General features: G+C 54.2%; 1 protein-coding gene across 5 annotated transcripts in view; it reads left to right on the top strand.

Annotated features, from left to right (window-relative positions):
- The first annotated feature begins 430 nt into the window (after positions 1–430).
- The window catches only part of FLNB (filamin B), a 74,047-nt gene continuing 57,353 nt past the window's right edge, over positions 431–17,124 (top strand). For all 5 annotated transcript variants that reach the window (XM_075514170.1, XM_075514173.1, XM_075514171.1 and 2 more), the window contains exon 1: positions 431–794. In XM_075514170.1, the coding sequence (XP_075370285.1) occupies positions 446–794 (349 nt within the window). In that variant the 5' untranslated portion in view covers positions 431–445. The remainder of the gene's footprint in view (positions 795–17,124) is intronic.

Raw genomic sequence — 17,124 nt, 5'->3', positions numbered from 1 at the left:
CTGCCGCGGCGGCCGCTCCCCGGCCCCGCCCGGCGCCACGGCCAGGTGAGGGTCGGCGCAGCGCGGGGCCCGCCGGGGAGGGACAGCCGGGCGCGCTCCCGGCCCGGCCCGACCCCCGCGGGGCCGCACGGCGGGGCGCGGGAGGCTGATGCAGCCGAGGGCGTGCCGCTCCCGGCGGATAAAGGCCGGGCGGCGGCGCGGGGCCCGCGCAGAGCCGGGGAGCGGAGCAGCAAGCGCGGAGCGGGCGGGCCCAGGCAGCGGGGGCGGCGGCGGCGGGAGCGGCACCAGCAGCAGCAGCGCCAGCACCGAGCGGGGCCGCCGCTGAGCGCCGCGCTCCCTCCTCGCAGGCGGGCGGGCGCGGCCGGGCGGGGCGCGGGCGGAGCGGAGCGGATCGCGGCGGAGGAGGAGAAGGGAGGAGGAGGCGGAGGCGGAGCGGGGCCGCGCCATGAGCACGCAGGCGCGGGGCCAGGGCGGGCGCAGAACGGCCGATCCCGACGGCGAGATGCCGGCCACCGAGAAGGACCTGGCGGAGGACGCGCCCTGGAAGCGGATCCAGCAGAACACCTTCACCCGCTGGTGCAACGAGCACCTGCGCTGCGTCAACAAGCGCATCGGCAACCTGCAGCATGACCTGAGCGACGGGCTGCGCCTCATCGCCCTGCTGGAGGTGCTCAGCCAGAAGCGCATGTACCGCAAGTACCACCAGCGGCCCACCTTCCGCCAGATGCAGCTGGAGAACGTCTCGGTGGCCCTGGAGTTCCTGGAGCGGGAGAGCATCAAGCTGGTCTCCATCGGTGAGTGCATCCCCAGCGGGGGGGGGGGGGGTGGTGGTGGTGTTGGTTTTTTCTCATTTTATTGTGGTTTTTTTCCTGCGCCGGACCTTTGCCTTGCAGAGCGTGGACGGGCTCGGGGTGCTGGGGTGCTGCCGGCCGGGCTCCCGGGGCTGCGGGGTCAGGCGCAGAGGGATTGCTGCTTTTTCTTTCTTTAAAGAGCAAGCTTTGGGGGTGCAGCGTCGTGTTGGTCTAAAGCTGTGTGCGCAGTGTGTCCCGCAGCCCGGCTGTCGGGGCTGGCAGTGCTCTCCCATCCTCCTGAGCTTCTCTCTCAGTCGCTGCTTCATAGGCGAGGCTTTGCTTTCAGGTCTTTCCCTGAAGAAACCCAGTACCAGAGCATGTTCCCTCCCTGTGCAGCCAGTTTCCCCGGGTGCTGACCCCTCCAACAGCCCCAGCAGGAGATGCAGCCGGGACGATGCTTGCCCTGGCCTGTGTCGTACCGGGACTGTGGCAGGGTGCTGGAGCCTGGCTCTCGTGGGGTGGGTGAGCTGTGCGGAGATAGGTGCTACCTTAGGTGGTGTAGGAGAGTGAGGAGGCTTTTCTTGCTCGCCAGAGCCCAGTAGATGATGCCAGTGTTCAGATTAGCGTGGGCGCTTGCCTAAGCGCAGTTGCAGCTTTAGAACGGGATTGCGCTTTCTCCTTAATCTTTCTGCTGTGGTAGGTCACGGGTAGAAAATGTACAAGGACCTCTGCTAACGCCAGGAGATAGGTGGTTTGAGCTAATGCCCACCCTGGCTGGCACTGGGTTTGACTGTCTGTGCCATACTGGAGGGTGCAGTTGCTAGATAACTGGTGGTCTGCTCGGGAAACTAAAGCTGCTGGCATGCACGTCAAATTGCAGATGATCCCTCAGGAATGCATGCGGTGACCGTTTTGGGAATAGCTCAGGTGTGGCCGCAACGCAGTCTGTAAAGCAATAATTTGAATGCCTGAGAGATCTCTGGGAAGGAATGTGAATGCCTTTTCTAGCTCTTTGCCAGATAACTCTAATTACCGCCTCCTGATGATTCTGGCCTCTCTGAATTGCACAGCTGAATTTGGGTGAGTGCAGCTCTGCTCAGTTGTCTAAAACTCTTGGCCAAGGTGAAAGCTGTTTCTCTTCAGAGGCTTTAGCTACGATAGCAAGAAAATAGAAACTTCTGCAGTTTGGGAGAGACCTGGCCCTCTCTGGAAGCCTGTGGCTGGGTGGAGTAGATGGGTACCCTGTTGTTCCTCTCTACTAATGTGTAAAAGCAGCCTTGGACAAATGGGGATTGTTGGGTCCCGAGTGGCTGATTATCCTCCTAGGGCAAAACAGCTGATGTACTTGGAGCTGGGAGTGGAGCCGGTGCTAATTATTTACTTAGAGATGCACTCCCTTCGCACACAGTGGGGTTTGCATTGCAGCTGCTGACTCCTGGGCTGAGCTTGCTTTTGCTAACATCGGAGCTCACCTTTCTGCTTCAGCCACTGCAATAGCTCCTCACCGTCCACAACGCTAACACCAGCCCAGCGCTCCCCTCCTGTTGTATTGTTTGCCCGAGAAGAACGCTGCTCCAGCTGCCTTCCTATTTGTCTGTGGGATTTCCCGAGGGCTGCGGGTTTGGGAGATCAAGGTTAGTCCGGTCAGGCCTGGCTTCCAGTGACTTCCTTTCTAGAAACGCTGCTGCAGCAGCACAGCTCCCTTACAGGATTAGACTGAGCTGCAGGGTGGCCTTAATAATTTAAGACATGTCTAAGTTTTGCAGCTTACTTGCATTGTGTTGGCTATTAAAAAAAAACAAATTAAAAAAAAAAACCCCAAGCCCTGAAAAAACTTGTAGTTGAAGTTTTGGGAGAAGGGAATGGCCATGGCTGCTCGTGCCTCTGCATATCGCAGCCTCTGCATGAAGGGGTATACAGCTCCGTCCGTGCTGTGCCACCAGAGCTGGAGCCAAGTGGTAGCACAGGAGCCCTACTGTGCAGCCCTGGGTAAACCCAGCCGCTCCTGGAAAAACATCCTGAACTCGCTTTCCAAAAAAGACGTTCAAAGCAAGCCTTGCGGTGCTCCGCTTGCTTGAAGGGGCTGAAGCCCACGCCACCTCTCCTGCAGGCACGGTGTCGGCTGGGATTGCTACCTGTCCCTATCGTGTTTCTCCCTGCAGGTTCTGAATAACATGGGGCTTTCTCTTTGTTTCTAGTTTTTGGTCTCTTCTTTTGTGTTGCTGAACAAAAACGGGGCCATTACGGGGCCTGGAGCTATGTACCAGTAAAGGCTTTTAGGTGGAGAACTTTTATGACCAGGTTGCTCTTTAGGGCCTGGGGTGTTTAGGGCCAGCTCTGAGCCAAATCAGCTGGGAAAACCTGACAGCTGCAGTTGCTGGATTTCTGGCATTAATAATGCCATCAGACCTCTGCTAAGTGGATGCAGTGCCTGTTCCAGTTATTATTTAACTTCCAGGAATGTTTTGGAAGCCGTGTATTATGGCTCAGCTACTGCTGCTATACTACAACCACACTTTTAAACTTTTTCAGTAGCAAGCTTTTGGCATTCAATTTTTGTCCGTTTGAAATAAGTCTGCCTATAGACAGAGAAATCAGTTAAATTTATAGTGTTTGACCACGACCCTTTCTGGATGCACAGTTAGGAGTCCAGCCTCTCCTGCTGCTGTTACCCCTTGTTTAGTGTCTGCTCGGGGTCTGTTTGGTAGTTTCAGGATGCTTTTCTTCTGGGCATGAAGTGCCTTCCCTTCAGTGCAGATTTGACTGCATGAGTGGTCTATCATAAAAACGGCCGTAAAGCACGTAGGTGCTTTGTGCCATCCAGCAAAGATGGGACTGAAAGCTCTGAAAAAGCTGCTGTGAGGGCAGGTGACTTCAGAGTCTTCTGCTCAACATGAGGTAGCTGCTGTGCTACTCAAGTGTTAAGTCTAGCTTTTTTTGTCTGCTAGACTGAGATAATTGCGGATTCCTGGGTGCTGAGTGGCATGTGGCGTGACAGGCGCTGGGGAGTAGGACGCCAGGAATGCAGAGCACAAGGGCTTTGCTCTTGGCCAAGGAGCCGATCGACTCTGCAGATTACTTTGTACCGGCACCACATCGTGCCTTGGTAAAAGCCACAGCAAGTGGCAGAGAAGGCAGGGTTGAAGTTAATTTGGCACTGAGCTTGCCCCTGGAGACCCTGATAACAGGCAACAGGGGTCAACTGATTCAGCTTAGAAACAGAGGAGTTCAGTGTCTGAAGCCTGGCAGGTGGCTTTGGGCTGTGACCGGCCAAGTTGCACCCAAGCTTGCAGCCAGCAGGTCCTAGGCGTGTGCTCCGGTGCTGCTGGGTGCCTCTTGGCAGCGGCCTCGTGGCCGATGCTCACCTGGCAGCGGCAGGCTGATCAGAGTCAGATTGATCGAACTGAAAACCGTGTGGTTTCTCTTTGCCGGGTTGTGCTTTCGCCAGATAAGCGAGCTGACCTGGCTAGCCTTGCAACTGCAGGATGTCACGTGGCGATGGAAGTAAATGGATGGGCAGGGGCAGCCGGGGCTGCGTGGCAGCTCTGCTGCCGTGGCGCTGGGATCCGGTGCCAGCCACGGCTACGGTTGTGTAGTTGGTTTTCAGGTTTGTCTTTGTGGTGGTCCTGAGTCCCGCTGCAGTGCCTGGAGGGAGTTGAACTGTGCCGGGAGGGAGATGGGTGAGGAGAGTTGGGGCTATACTCATGGTCTGTTGGTACTTGTCTCGTGGAGTCTTTGGTGGTCTTGGGATGTCCCAGCTGCAGGAGTACTTCTGGAAGGGCTGTCTCCTTCTGACTGAGCCTAACCTGTGTGTCGGGTAGGGTTTTGGTTAATGACCGAGTACTTGATGCATGCACTGTGCCCGTAGCGCAGACATCCAGCATGCTCTAAAGATGAAAGCACCTTGAGCCGTGAGTCTCAGTACCTCATGGGAATCTCATTTTAGGAAAATAGTTGAAAACCAACTTTCTTCCCTAGGCTGTTGATACACTGAAGAGTGACAAAGCAAATCTTAAATTTCTCGAGGAAAACTCGCCTCTTCTAAAACTTGGTAAATGTGTTGTCCTGTAATGCCTAGAGCTAGGTGCTTGAAAACTGAAAAAAGGAGAAAGTGTTGTTGGCCTGTATACACTTAGGGTTTCTCTCTGTCTCACTCCAGGTGCCATTAACACATCATAAGGAGGTAGTCAAAATACACTTGCATTTTGTCTGCCACTTACCTGTGACTTCCCTGGAGGCTGTTTTCTGGAAAATATCCAGTGTGTCTTGGAAGCAGGTTTCTGCTTCTTGGAAATGTGACACTTAATCCTTCCCCTTGAAAATTATTTTTGATAGACTGGCAGTGGGCCTCACTGCTGGAGACGGGAGGTGGCTTCAGTTTCTGAGGGTGGTTGGTCTCCTCAGGACCTTCTGTTCCAATAGTTGGACTGCTGGTCTAAAGAAAAAGTGGCTTTGCATGAGCCATTTGCTCCAAGTTACAGGAAACTTTAAGGTAGCTTACACAGACTGTTCTTGCATTCTTTTACATATGAGCGGAAACTTGTAAAGTGATCAAACTTCAGTAAAATTACTTGGGACCAGTTAGACTAATGTGCTAAACAGCTTTTTCATTTAAGGCACTGAATGCTATGCCAGCTATTCAAGCAGGACTGAAGTCTTAACTGCTCCATATTCTAATGCCATGTCCTGTATTGACTTACATGGGAATGTTTAAATCTAAATGGGTCAGGATAACTCTTTTCCTAGCCTACAACTGTAATCTAAGAACGTGGTTAGCCTTGTGTGTGGCCACGCTTCTGCATTGCCAGTATTGTTCGGTGTCTGCTCCAAGCAATGGGAAGGAAAAGAACGATCTCCGAATCCCCCAAGCTGCAGAGGAGCTCTGTTTTCTCTCTGCCCCTCAGAAATGGAGTTTGTGCAGCTAGTTTGGGACCTGAACAAGGGCCTGCCAAGTTTAGACCACTAAGACGTGCTAAGCAAGCACACCAGAGCGAAACAGCGCGTTGCAGGTGATGCTGGTGTGAACAGACCTCTGCCGTACTGTGACGCTTGCCACGTCTCTGCCACCGGCATCGGGGGGACCTGCCTGTGGACCTGTCTTCCTTTACTGCCTGGCGTGGTACCCGGCTCACGAATACGGCACCTGACCTGTAAGTCACTACAGTAATGAAGATGCAAAGCTCAGCGAGCCGGGGTTTGGCTCTGTTGGTGCTTGGTACCGGCGTGCCTGAAGAGCCTGTCCCAGCGGCTGTTGCGTGCAAAGCGTCAAGCCTGACTTTGGCTCTTGGCGAGGTAGCCAGGCTTTCTGTAGAGAAACTCGTAGGTTCCTGTGAGATTTTCTTGCTTGTTGTGTGTGTACTCTGATAGTGCCAGGGGTCCTGTTCCGGAGCACCCACCCGTGGGGAGGGGGAGTCACCTTCGTGCAGGCGCCCCACGTGATGGGCACGTGGGGTAGTGATGGGCACGCAGGGTAGGTGGAAGTAGGTGAGGATGTGTTGCTGCAATCTCCTTGGACTTGGCAAGAAAAACAGAATTGGGTGTTCCAAGCGTGTCTATGCTGGAGGAAGGAAATGCTGTCTACTTGAGTGTTAACTGTTGCGGGAAGAATCCAAAACAAAATATACGTAGAAAAGGCTAAGGGAAGGCACTGCCCATCCTTGTAAGGAGATCTGAGCAGTCTTTGCTACGGCCTTCGCTGTAGGGCACTGCTCTCAAGGCTGAGCTTGTTGCAGGCTGAGTTCGTGCTAACGGTGGGGGGGAACAGATAAGTGCCTTCACGTTGTGTTTGGAGAAATGAGAGTAGCAGTTTTCATGAAAATACCGTGTCTTGTGAAACCTGTGCTAGCTGCCCCTGTATCCTGTCTGGACCGCTCTAGTAGCGTGTGCGGTAGAGGTGGATACTCACCCACCCTTCTTGCAACCGCCGCCTGGGTGGGGTGAGCAGAGCTACCCTTGCTCTTCCTGGGAACTTGACCTCGGTTCAGGGTTGAGTCAACCGAGATCTGAGGTTATCTCTTCAATGGGCTAAGCGAGCTCTGCCTGTTGACTTGGATTAATGCAATGAAGCCTGAGTAAGGTTTTTTTTTCCCTAGGTCTTTCTTCTGGGGATTTGGTGCAGATTTTTTTCCCCACAAGGCAGAAGTTTCTGTAGCTCGCGCTCCTGTCTGTGTTCCTCCTGAGGAAGGAGCAGTGCTCTGTGCTCTAATAGGGAAGACACTTTCTTCCAGGTCATCATTAGGAGAGAAATCCTAGTTCCTGTGCTTGAAAGCCTTGCAGTGAGTGTATGTTGTATCACAACCAGATGGTTCTCTGGGCTCTGACGTGGTCTCCAACCTCTCTGTGAGCCTCCCTCAGCTTTCTGTCCCTCCTGCAACTAACCTTGAGTTTTGGGGGTGTCTACATAATACCTGGTACATCGTAGTGAGGACTGGATCTGCTGCGGTGGGCTTTGGGTTCGGCTAATGGATTGCAATTCCTTGTGTAAACGCTATTCTGCTGTAAGCAGTTGAAGTCTAACGTCCGTAGCGAGATGTATGCAATGTCTGGTTCCTACTGTGCTAGTACGTGGCAACTGTAATACTCGCAACCACTGCAAGAACAAACCGGATTTTTTTGTGTTGGCGAAAACAAGCTAGGCCACTTCAAACAAGAGGCAAACGAGCTTTGCCCAAGCTCCTGGGGAAGCGGGGGTTGCCTTGCACGTCCTCCCGTGTGCTGAGTAACACCGCGGACTGCCCTGGAGCTGCCTGGGGCTGGGCAGAGGACGGAGCAGCCGAATCCCTGGTGTGATGGGTTGGGGTTGTTGGGACCTCCTGCTGATACTGCCCTTGGAAGAGAGCGGCCATGGCTCTCTAACAGCGGTCTGAGAAGCGTGGCCACACATACAGTGCACCGTCTGGTTGCTAACAGGATGTTTCCTCTGAGTCGGATAGGTGATGGTCCTCTGCTGTACCTTACAACTCGCAGAAGCAGACAGCTGATCTAATGGGAAGGGACCAATAAATACTGAAGGCAATCTCTAAAGCATAAATTCAGCTGATATGTCGGAGTTGTTTTCTCTGGGTCACTGAAATATAGCAAGTTTTACTGATCAGGCTGGTAAGTTGGTGGCAGAGCTCTGAACATGCAGGCTGGGATCTTTCTTGCAAAGGGACGAGCTGTTTTCATCTAACAGCAGCAGCAGGTTGCATTGTTACACTGGTAACCAGTGTTACCCAGTAATAGCACAAAAACGGCTGTGGGCTACAGTGACATCATGGGCTGTGGCTCCTTCTCCCTTGCTTCAGGGCACGCCATAAATCATGACGGGTTAATTTGTCAGAGCATTGAATTACTCCAGCATGAGCTGGCCAGGCTGCGTGGCAGCACAGCTCCCGAAAGCTGGGTCCTGCGAGGGTGAGGTGGGCACAGACGGGCTGCCACGCTGACACCCAGCCTGCCTGCCGTGAGGGAAAAATTGGGCAAGGGCTGTTGCAGCAGAGCGTCCCGGCATCGCCCAGACGCCTGCTAGCAGGCAGTGCTCGCATGGCGTGGGTGCCGTGCTGAGCACCCAGCCAGAGGCTGCGAGCAAACCTCTGCTCTCGCCGCGCCGTTGGCGAGGCTCTTGCCGTCTTCTGCAAGCCTGGGTGGGGTGCGAGCGTTTGCGACGCCGGCCACAGGCCCTGTGTGCCGCCGCTCCGCTGCGGAGCAGTAACCGAAAGCAGTGGAGCCGCCCTTCCTGCTAGCCCACGGTTGGTGCGTTTCCACCCGCTTTTTGTGCTGAAATCTGGGGCACTCCAAACTGCCTGCCTGCGAGAGGAGCTCTGGGCTGAGCTCGCACAAGCTGCCCTGAAACACCACCTCCTGTGCCTTGCAGAGGTGCTGCGAGCACATCTGGACCCGCGGCTGCTCCAGCTGACCCGCGGCGGGACGCCGGCGGCCGGCTCTCCTCCACGGCTCGCAGCCCACAGCGACTCGGGCTGCCCTGGGCGCTCGCGGCTGCCTACTGCTTTTGATTAGTCTGTGGCTGCTCTTGTGAGGAGACAATGTATGTGTCTGTATTTCTGAGCCTATATTAAAGGGCACTGTCGTGGTTGGTGGGCCTAAAACGAGCCGTAGGTGGCAACTGGTGAGCTGTGTTAGGCAAAGGAGCTTTGAACGGCTCCTCTGGAGCCCTGCAGCAGAAGGCACCGCGCGCTCTGAGCAAACACCCCTGATGTGTGCATCTGAAGGTTATTCAAACACAGAAGAGGAAACGCTGTTCCCCTCGGCTAGATACGAACATGCGCTATCTGTGCTTCCTTTAATTGGTATAATTAACTGTTTTACATTCCCTTTTGTTACAACAACCGTGCAGCAGTTTTAGTGGACTTCCCGTAGGTAAATACTGGCAAGCCAGGCCTCAGAGCTAGCTTAGGTCTCAAGGCTAAAACCCTAACGAGTACGTCTTGGAGGTGACCCTCACCTCCGTGCAGATCCTCCCTTTATTACAAGGTGAGTGGTAGCAGCAGGTCCCTCTGGGCTCCGACCCCAGGGACGAAGAGCCCGAGCTGGGGGGTCTGCGCGGGTCCTGCATTTGTCTCTGCGTCTCCCTGGCTGGGAGCTGGCGGTGTGACAAATACACCTTGTACCTCTAGTGGTGTGAGACACAAAGCTTGGATTAATCTGACTGCGTTCGATCCTCACTACAGACCGGGGAACGCTGGCTTGCTAAACGAAGTTGATGTCCAACTGTCATCTCGATGGTGCAAGATATCAAATATTACTTCACCTTCATAGCTAGACGGTGCATTTCTGTAGGGTTTCCTTCTCTCTGCAAGACTCGGAGTAATTCTTCTTGTCGGTCTCCCAAATAATCCGAAGCCCGGGCACCTTTGAGCCTGCTCCAGCACCCGGGTGCTCCTGCAGAGCTGCTGTTCGCCGGTGTCACGCTAGCCGCAGTGGCTCTCTGAGCAGTTGTCACTTGCTCAGACATGGCTTGTTATCAAATTCCCCTGTGGGGAAAGAGTTGGTGTCTGAACAGACTTAACATACCGGCTGTGGGAAGACTTAGGATGCTAATCGTGTTGTTTCAGCTTTGTTCCGGCTGTTGATTAGCAGTGTGGCTGCATGCAAATATCTGATAGCTTATGTAACTGCTTGAACAAGATCAATGATCTAATTAAAAGTCAAATGGAAACAGCTTTAGTTGTCTCGGAGGATTATTTCTTTTGGGTAGCTCTTTTAGGCTTGTGGTAAAAATGCAGCTATGAAGAAATAGAAAAACTAGGCTGGTGGCTGCTAGGAGAACTTGTGGTGACTCTTGAAAGGGCTGTGACTTCCAGAGCCCCAGCCCGAGCTCAGCAGGGCCGGGCACTGTGGCTGTCGGATGGCAGGACAAAGACACGGGGGCTTTTAAACTGTGACCACAGGACCCTCTATAGTGGTGCCATCTTAATGTTCTCCTAATGCTTCGTAGTTGTGTGGTCCCGTGGTATCTCGTGCTGGCTGAACGGAGTTTAACACTTAACGGAGGATGCAGCACGAGTGCTGGACGACCGAACAGCTACGTCAAATATGGGTGGCCAAAGGGAGGAGGGTGACTTGCCACAGCCCAGAACAGCTGCCATCAGAGGAGACCCCGGCTGGCAGAGGTGGGCTGTATGTTGATAAAGCAGCTCCTATGCTAATAATACTTCCCTGACCTAACCCGAGTAGCGAGCGAGAGTGAGGAATGCCAGCTCAATCAAGTCGCCAAAGGCCAAGCGAGATGTCTACTGGAGGGGCCGCAACACCAGGCTGCCGCGGAGTGCCTGCAGATGCCCGCGGCCCCGAGCTGCAGCGTGCCCCTGGGCTCCCCGGGGCTGTGCAGAAGCAGGTGTGGCTCACGGGTAGCCAGTTACATTTTTTTGCATGCAAAAAAGTTAGGAAAGCCTGAGAGAGTCTTCCAGTGGTTCAGGTTCTCCCCCAAAATGTGAGAGTGAAGAAGCACTAACTGCATTCAGCTCGCTGCCGCTGTGAAACAGGGCTGGCTCAGCCGTGTCCTTTGTGCTGTCACACGGGATGATTAGTGGCTGCTAAGCGAGCATTACTGAGCACGCTAATGACTTGCAGACATCTGCAGTTATAGAGATAGGAGCATGTGAGACTCCCGGACAAGGGCATTGCAAAGACCTTGTCCCAGGGAATTAGCCACATCGCTGCCAGGATCCGCACTCGAGTACATCCGAATGTGCCGCTTTCTGGGAGGAAGCAGTTTGGAGCTGCCCGGCGAGGGTCAGCTCACGGAGGTGGCTTGCTCTGCCGTGAAGGCACCAGGAGCAGCAGACTCCGGCGAGGAGCTGCGAGTTCAGGCCCTGGAAACAGTGGAGATGTCTGCGTTTCCCAGGTGGAAACCTCTGCTGAGCAGCCCCGACTCAACCAGGTTAGCCCCCTGAAGTTAGTGGCATCAAACCCTACGTCAACAAATCTACTTCAAATTTTGCTGTGGTTTTGTAGCCTAGCTCTGAGCTCAGTGTTTAAAACTAAAGAAATACCTCTTCTGATATAGATAGATAAATAACTGAAGAGAACTAGGTACCTTTAACGGGTTTTTAATTGCAAGGAGGAAAAATGAACTGCTTCACATGAAGTGCTGCAACTATTGGTTGAAAACACTGCCTAAGGCAAAGGAAGCTTAAATATTTTAATTAACCAGCTTTATTATTTAAACATAGGCTTTAACAAGCTGCAGAATATTTCTTACTCCATCTGTAAGAAAAGTAGCTCAGGCTTCTGAAGCAGTACCTGGGCAGCAGGAGCATTCAAGCTCCAACGTCAAAGCTGAAAGGAGCAGCCCAGTCTTCGTCTAGGACAAACGCCTGTGGGGCTTTGGTTCTGTCCGGGTGGAGGTAATAGCATGTTACTAAACAATTTTCGTGGTGAAATGGAGGAATTGATAACAAACGAGGTGGCCTAACGCTGTACCTAACCTGGTAGGTAGCTGGAAGGGGCGTGGGAGGTCAGGCAGAGCGGTGTAGCTTGCAATGTTGCTGCAACTGTTCCAGCTCTAGCAGAATTGCCCCTGCAGCCAGTGCTTTATTTTTTTGTGTTCAAAATGTGAAATACAATAGGCTTGCAAATGTGAACAATGTGAGACTGCAGATTAAAAATGAGATCTTGCAGCTGGTGAGGATTTGGGTAATTGCCTGCACCCTGCTCAGTCAGCATGTGTGTGGTGGAGCGCCGTCCCTGAGGACTAGGGAGAGAGCTGTGAGCTCGTGAAGTTTGGAAAGACTTGTGTGAAGCCTTTAGTTGGAAGATTTGAAGTTCAGCCTCCGGAGAGGAAAGGTGGTATCCCTCTGAGCGCTGGCGAGCTCGGAAATGCTGTTAGCAGCCAGAGCCTGTTCTTGCCAAGCAGCTCTTGACGAAGTCGGATTAGGCTGATGGTGCCAAATGAGCAGAGCTGCTCCTGCCTCCTGCTAGGAGCAGCCCGCAAGGGGAGGAGCGGGCGGACGGCTCCCGAGCAGAGCCGCGCATGGCACAGGACCCGGGGTGTGGGAGAGCAGCGCCGGGGCCGGGGCCGGGGCTGGCCAGCCGGTGGCAGCCGGCCTGAGCCGGGGTCCCGCGGGCTGCTCGGAGCGATGCGAAACTCGCACATCTGAAGCGAAGCTTGGCTGCGCGGTGGGCGAGTTTGGATGGGAGGAGAGGGTATGCGGTCTGCACGAGCACGCGTCACGCAGCTGTGGCTAATATGCGCTCAAGCTGTACCATTAATCCTGTATGGTCCTCTTTAAGGTGCTCAGAGACCACCCGTGCAGGCTGTGCCTCTGCAGATTCACCGCCGCGCTCCTGCTGGTGAAGGCTCCTCTCAAAAGAGGTCTGTCTGATAGGGGCTGCCACCGTCGGATGAATTACCCGGGCCGCGAGCCAAGCGTCTATTCCTTATGTTAGTGGCTTGTAGCTGAAACCGTATAAACAGAGCTCTATCCTGTGTGGGATGTTAAACACACAGGGCGTAAATCGCCGCCGCGCCGGGGCGAGCCTTGTGCTGTGTGCAGATGGAAGTGTGTTTACTGCTGGGGTGCACAAGTATACAAAAATACGTTCAAACGACTTCACTGCGTTCTCCGTGAAGAGGGGAAAGCTGCTTCCTTCAAGAAGCAGCTGCACAACACTGAGTACGTTTTAAGGACTGACATTCCGGAAGGGAAGTCGCCTTCTTTCTTCTTGGACAGGGATGGTCATGGTTTTGAGTGGAGGGGAGGATCGGTGTCTGTATGTGAAAGCTCATGAAGAATTAACATCTAATTCTTACACACAAAAGCATTAAGACATCTTCATAGGGGTCATGGAAAAGCAACGGTGCCTGCCAGGGCCGCAGGGCTGCAAGCGGCCGCACGTGTTGGTAGCGACTGCGCAGCTGCCCCGAGCGTCCTCGCTTGGTGCCGTCGGCCCCCTCCTGAGGGGCACTCGCGTGGCAACGCCGTGGCAGTGCCCGGAGCTCGGAGGTAGGACGACGGCCGACCTCGGGCGCTTTGCACCGTCACGGCAGCGCTGAACGGCAGCGGCCTGGTGAGACGCGTTCTGGCGGCAGCGTGTGGGTGTAGGGCTGCTCCGGGTGCTGTGTCTTTATGTTAAGAGCGTGTGCTTGTGTCTGAGTGTCGAAATGAGCTGTTGAAAAGGCTCGGATGTTGGAGGGAGATCTCCAAAGCGGCTGTTCCTATCTGCAGTGGGGGTACAATTGCATGTTAGAGATTAATTACCTTTCCTATTGCTTCTCAGGGCAATGATAGGACAGAGATACCTGACCTGCTGATAAATTCTGGAATAACTTTGTCACTAAGCTGCAGAGGGCTATAGAGCACCCGTAACAGCGTATCTGTGCTCAAATGCTTCAAAACAAACCTGCGTGGAGCAGTGCTGTTAGGTGCTCAGAATCAGAGGCTATCAAAACTGAGACAAACCACAAATCTTTTGCATAGCTAAAGTGACTGGCAGGGTATTTTCTGATGTGTCACCAACCCCGGACCACAAAGTGTGCTCCAATGCTGAGCTCTTTAGTGTTGCAGCGTGGAGTGGAGACGGGTTGAGCCACGCAGGGCTGCGTGAGTGGGGATTTCCTTCGGAGAGCCCTGTGCTCAGGGAATCGCAGTCAGTACAGCAATTCTGGTTTCAGATGGAAAAACTGAATCTTGGTGTATGTTGTGGCCAAGGATTTCCCCAAACAGTAATCACTTCTGATAATTTCTAATGTGTTGGTTTTGGCTTCAGGAACTCCATCCATTGCAGCTTTCGTGCCTGGCGTCTGCTGCACAGAAGATGTTACAGCCCTATCTGAATGGGCTCATTTGTCTCGGCAGGATTTTACACGCTGTTTCTTATAACTATCTTGACCTACACCCAGTGTGAGTAAACACGCTCTTCAGTAATGCAGTTTGTCGTCTGGAAACCTCTGGATTACTCATTGCTCTTTGGCCTTGCTGAAGCGCCCTTTTTTTTTTTTTTTCAGCCGCATCTCTTGCACCTTTTCCATCTCCAGGGCATGCTGATGCCTGAGGATGGACCTTCCTGTCGGTCCCCCGCGCTGAAGCTTGGTAGCCTTCCTTCAGTAACGTAAGACCCAGCGCAGTGCTAATGACTTGTCGCCTAGTGCCTCTGCCAGCCCCTGCGAGGTCTTTGCAAGAACTAGCCAGGTTTTTAACCTTGATGCGACCTGAAGTGACCTGGTGAGATTTAGGATTACCTTAATCCTGCAGAGATGGTTCCAGCACTCATGCTTCAGAGACAATTCGTGGTTTTGTTGTGTTACGCTGGCAGAATTCTGACTCTGCAGCCGTGGTTATCGGTTCAGCCTTGCTGGTCAAGGCTTGGCTTTCTACGTTGTGAGGAGGTGCTTTTTTGTTTGCATGCCGTGCGTGAAATAACCTCGAGTTTATCAGATTCCTGGACAAATATTTTGTGCTAAGCTTAGGCAATTTGGCATTTGACTAAAATTCTAATGTCTGTCTTAAAGTGAAACTTGTTTCCTGTGAATTGGGCAGTGGTGTTGCTGACCCGGGCGTAGCTGCCCGCTCTCATGGGAAGGCGAAGCCTTGCTGTGCCGTGGCCATAAATGTGCTGACCCTGAGGAGCAGAGACCTGGCATAGGATCGTTCCCCGTTCACTCCCATCCCGTGCCCAGAGGAGGGAGGTGTAGTTTGTGTCATGTCTCTTGGTTTCAAAAGCCAAGCCAAGCATTTCTCAGCAGAGCGTGGCAAAGGCAGGAGGACTCCTTCCCCCCCCCCCCCCCCCCATTTAGCAGAAATCCACTTTCCGGCATGCTCGCTCCTCACTGCAGGGACTTTCCTCCACCACTCATTCCCGAATGATTAATCAACACTCAGGCAGCTTCCGTTGCCCTGTCCTCACGGCTTCCCGGTGCTTCCCACCTCTGGCCTTTGACTCCAGGGCTGCGGGGGCGAGCGGCGGTGTGGGTGCAATCCTGCTGCCCTTCCCACGGCCCGATCCCACGCTGCCTGGCCCTTGCCGGGGGCTCTCCCTGGCAGCCTGTTGCCCGTGGGGTCGATGCAACCGGTCTTGGGGGTGCTGCCAGCCATGCCGTGCTGGAGGACGGGGCACCGCTGTGTCACCCGGAACCGGCGGGGAGCAGGAACGTCCCGGGCGGACTCGGGCTCCCTTCGCACGGTGAGGCACGAAGGGGTTGCAGGCCCGTTCCTGCCCCAGCCGCCCGGCTTCCGCTCGTTTCTCCCCCGAAACGCAGAGCTTCACGATCGAGGGCGCCGAACTCCATCCGCTGCGTTCGGCAGAGGCAAGCGGGAGCCGCGGTGTCCCGGCCGCTCCCGGGGCCGGCACCGGAGGGGCGGTGGGATGAGCTCAGCAGCGGGGAATGCGTTTTGCTGGGCGTGAGGGGGGCCGCGCTCACAGGGCCCATTGTCGGGGCGGTTTTGGCAATGATGTCATGGACGGCGGCGTGCCGCGGCAGGCCCCGCGCGCGGGAGGGTGGCCAGAGCCCGCTTCTCCCTCGGCCGTACGTGGAGGGTTTACGAGAACGGGAAGCGTGGCGGTGCCGCCTGCCCCGCGGGTGCTCGGCCACGCCGGTTAACGAGCCGCGCCGGGGTTTGGGGGTCGGAGCGCGGCGGTGGCACGCTGGCGGGCTGCCCCGCCGAGCTGGCGAGGGGCTCGCTCGCTGCGAACAAAGCAGCACTCATGGAAACTCGCTGCTGCACAAAGGCTGAACATTCAGCCTCTCCTCCCGCCCCCGAAAAGGATCTCGGATAACTAGCGCAGCGTTCCTGCGTGCGGCTCGGCTGGGTATCTGCACCGCGGTCCTGCGGCCGCGAGCGGGGACCTGCTTCCAGAGAGCAACTGGGTCTGAAATAGCCGGTGTGAATGGCAGCTCTTAGTCTTGTGTGTTGCATCCTTGCTCGCTGCCAGCCCCGTCCCGGCAGCGTCCCGACCTCCTCCTGCTCGTGGCGGGGACGCTCCCCAGGAGCGCTGGCCGCAGGACTCGGCTGCGTGCCGACACCTCCTGCCTGGGGCTGCTCTTGAACATCCAGACGTTTGCCTTCTCGTATCCATAGCTTGGTATATGGCTCTTAAGGCAAGAGCAACCCTAGGTGTATGCAGGCTGAAAGTATTAAGGAATGTGACCATAAGCCACCCGCAGTTTGAATTTTTTCCCCACCCACCCCAACAATTCCTAATTTTGAAATTCTTGACTTCTCCTTCCAGCCCCCTTGGGTGTTTTCAGTTTCTCTTGGACAAGCTGGGTTGGTTGCTGTTGCTGTTACGCTGCTGGCTTAAACTTGCTTCGTGTTACGCCTTTCTCTTCGGGATGTGAGACTTAAGTGGTCTCTGGGTGCGCGTTAAGAAGTTGGGCAGAGCTATTTTAGTCTGTATTTCACTCCTGTGAGCTCCACTGCTTTGATTCTTTTTATTCTTTTCTGTATTAAAAGTCTGTTTGGTTTTTTTTTTCTTGCCAAACCTACACTGAAAGGACTGGATTTGACCTCATTTTTACAGTTGCCTGTTCCACCTCATCAGAGGCCCAACATGCACCAGTAGACAGTACAGGGCGATGGATGCGATAGTGGCCTGAGGGTGTCTGACTGATCCAAATGGTTTCACATCCACTTAAAGTAAAAACTATTGAAAACCTCGGAATTGTAATGTTTAATCTCTCAAATCCTAAGATAAGTCTCTCAAAGGAATCTTACTTTTTTTTTTTTAATAACCAGACACCCTGGTAAGCATGTAGGGAAATGGTTTCTGTCCCCTTGCAAAAAAAAAAAAAAACCAAAACCAAAAAACCCCAATCAAACAAACCAAAAAACCCCACCCCCAAAACCCCCCTGACATTTTTTTCCCCTCCTCCCGTCTGTGCCCAGATCAGCAC

This window comes from Mycteria americana, chromosome 11, assembly GCF_035582795.1.
Source record: "Mycteria americana isolate JAX WOST 10 ecotype Jacksonville Zoo and Gardens chromosome 11, USCA_MyAme_1.0, whole genome shotgun sequence".
Classification (NCBI taxonomy): Eukaryota; Metazoa; Chordata; class Aves; order Ciconiiformes; family Ciconiidae; genus Mycteria; species Mycteria americana.
The sequence above is the reverse complement of the archived record's forward strand: the minus strand, read 5'-3'. Positions and strand labels throughout refer to the sequence as shown.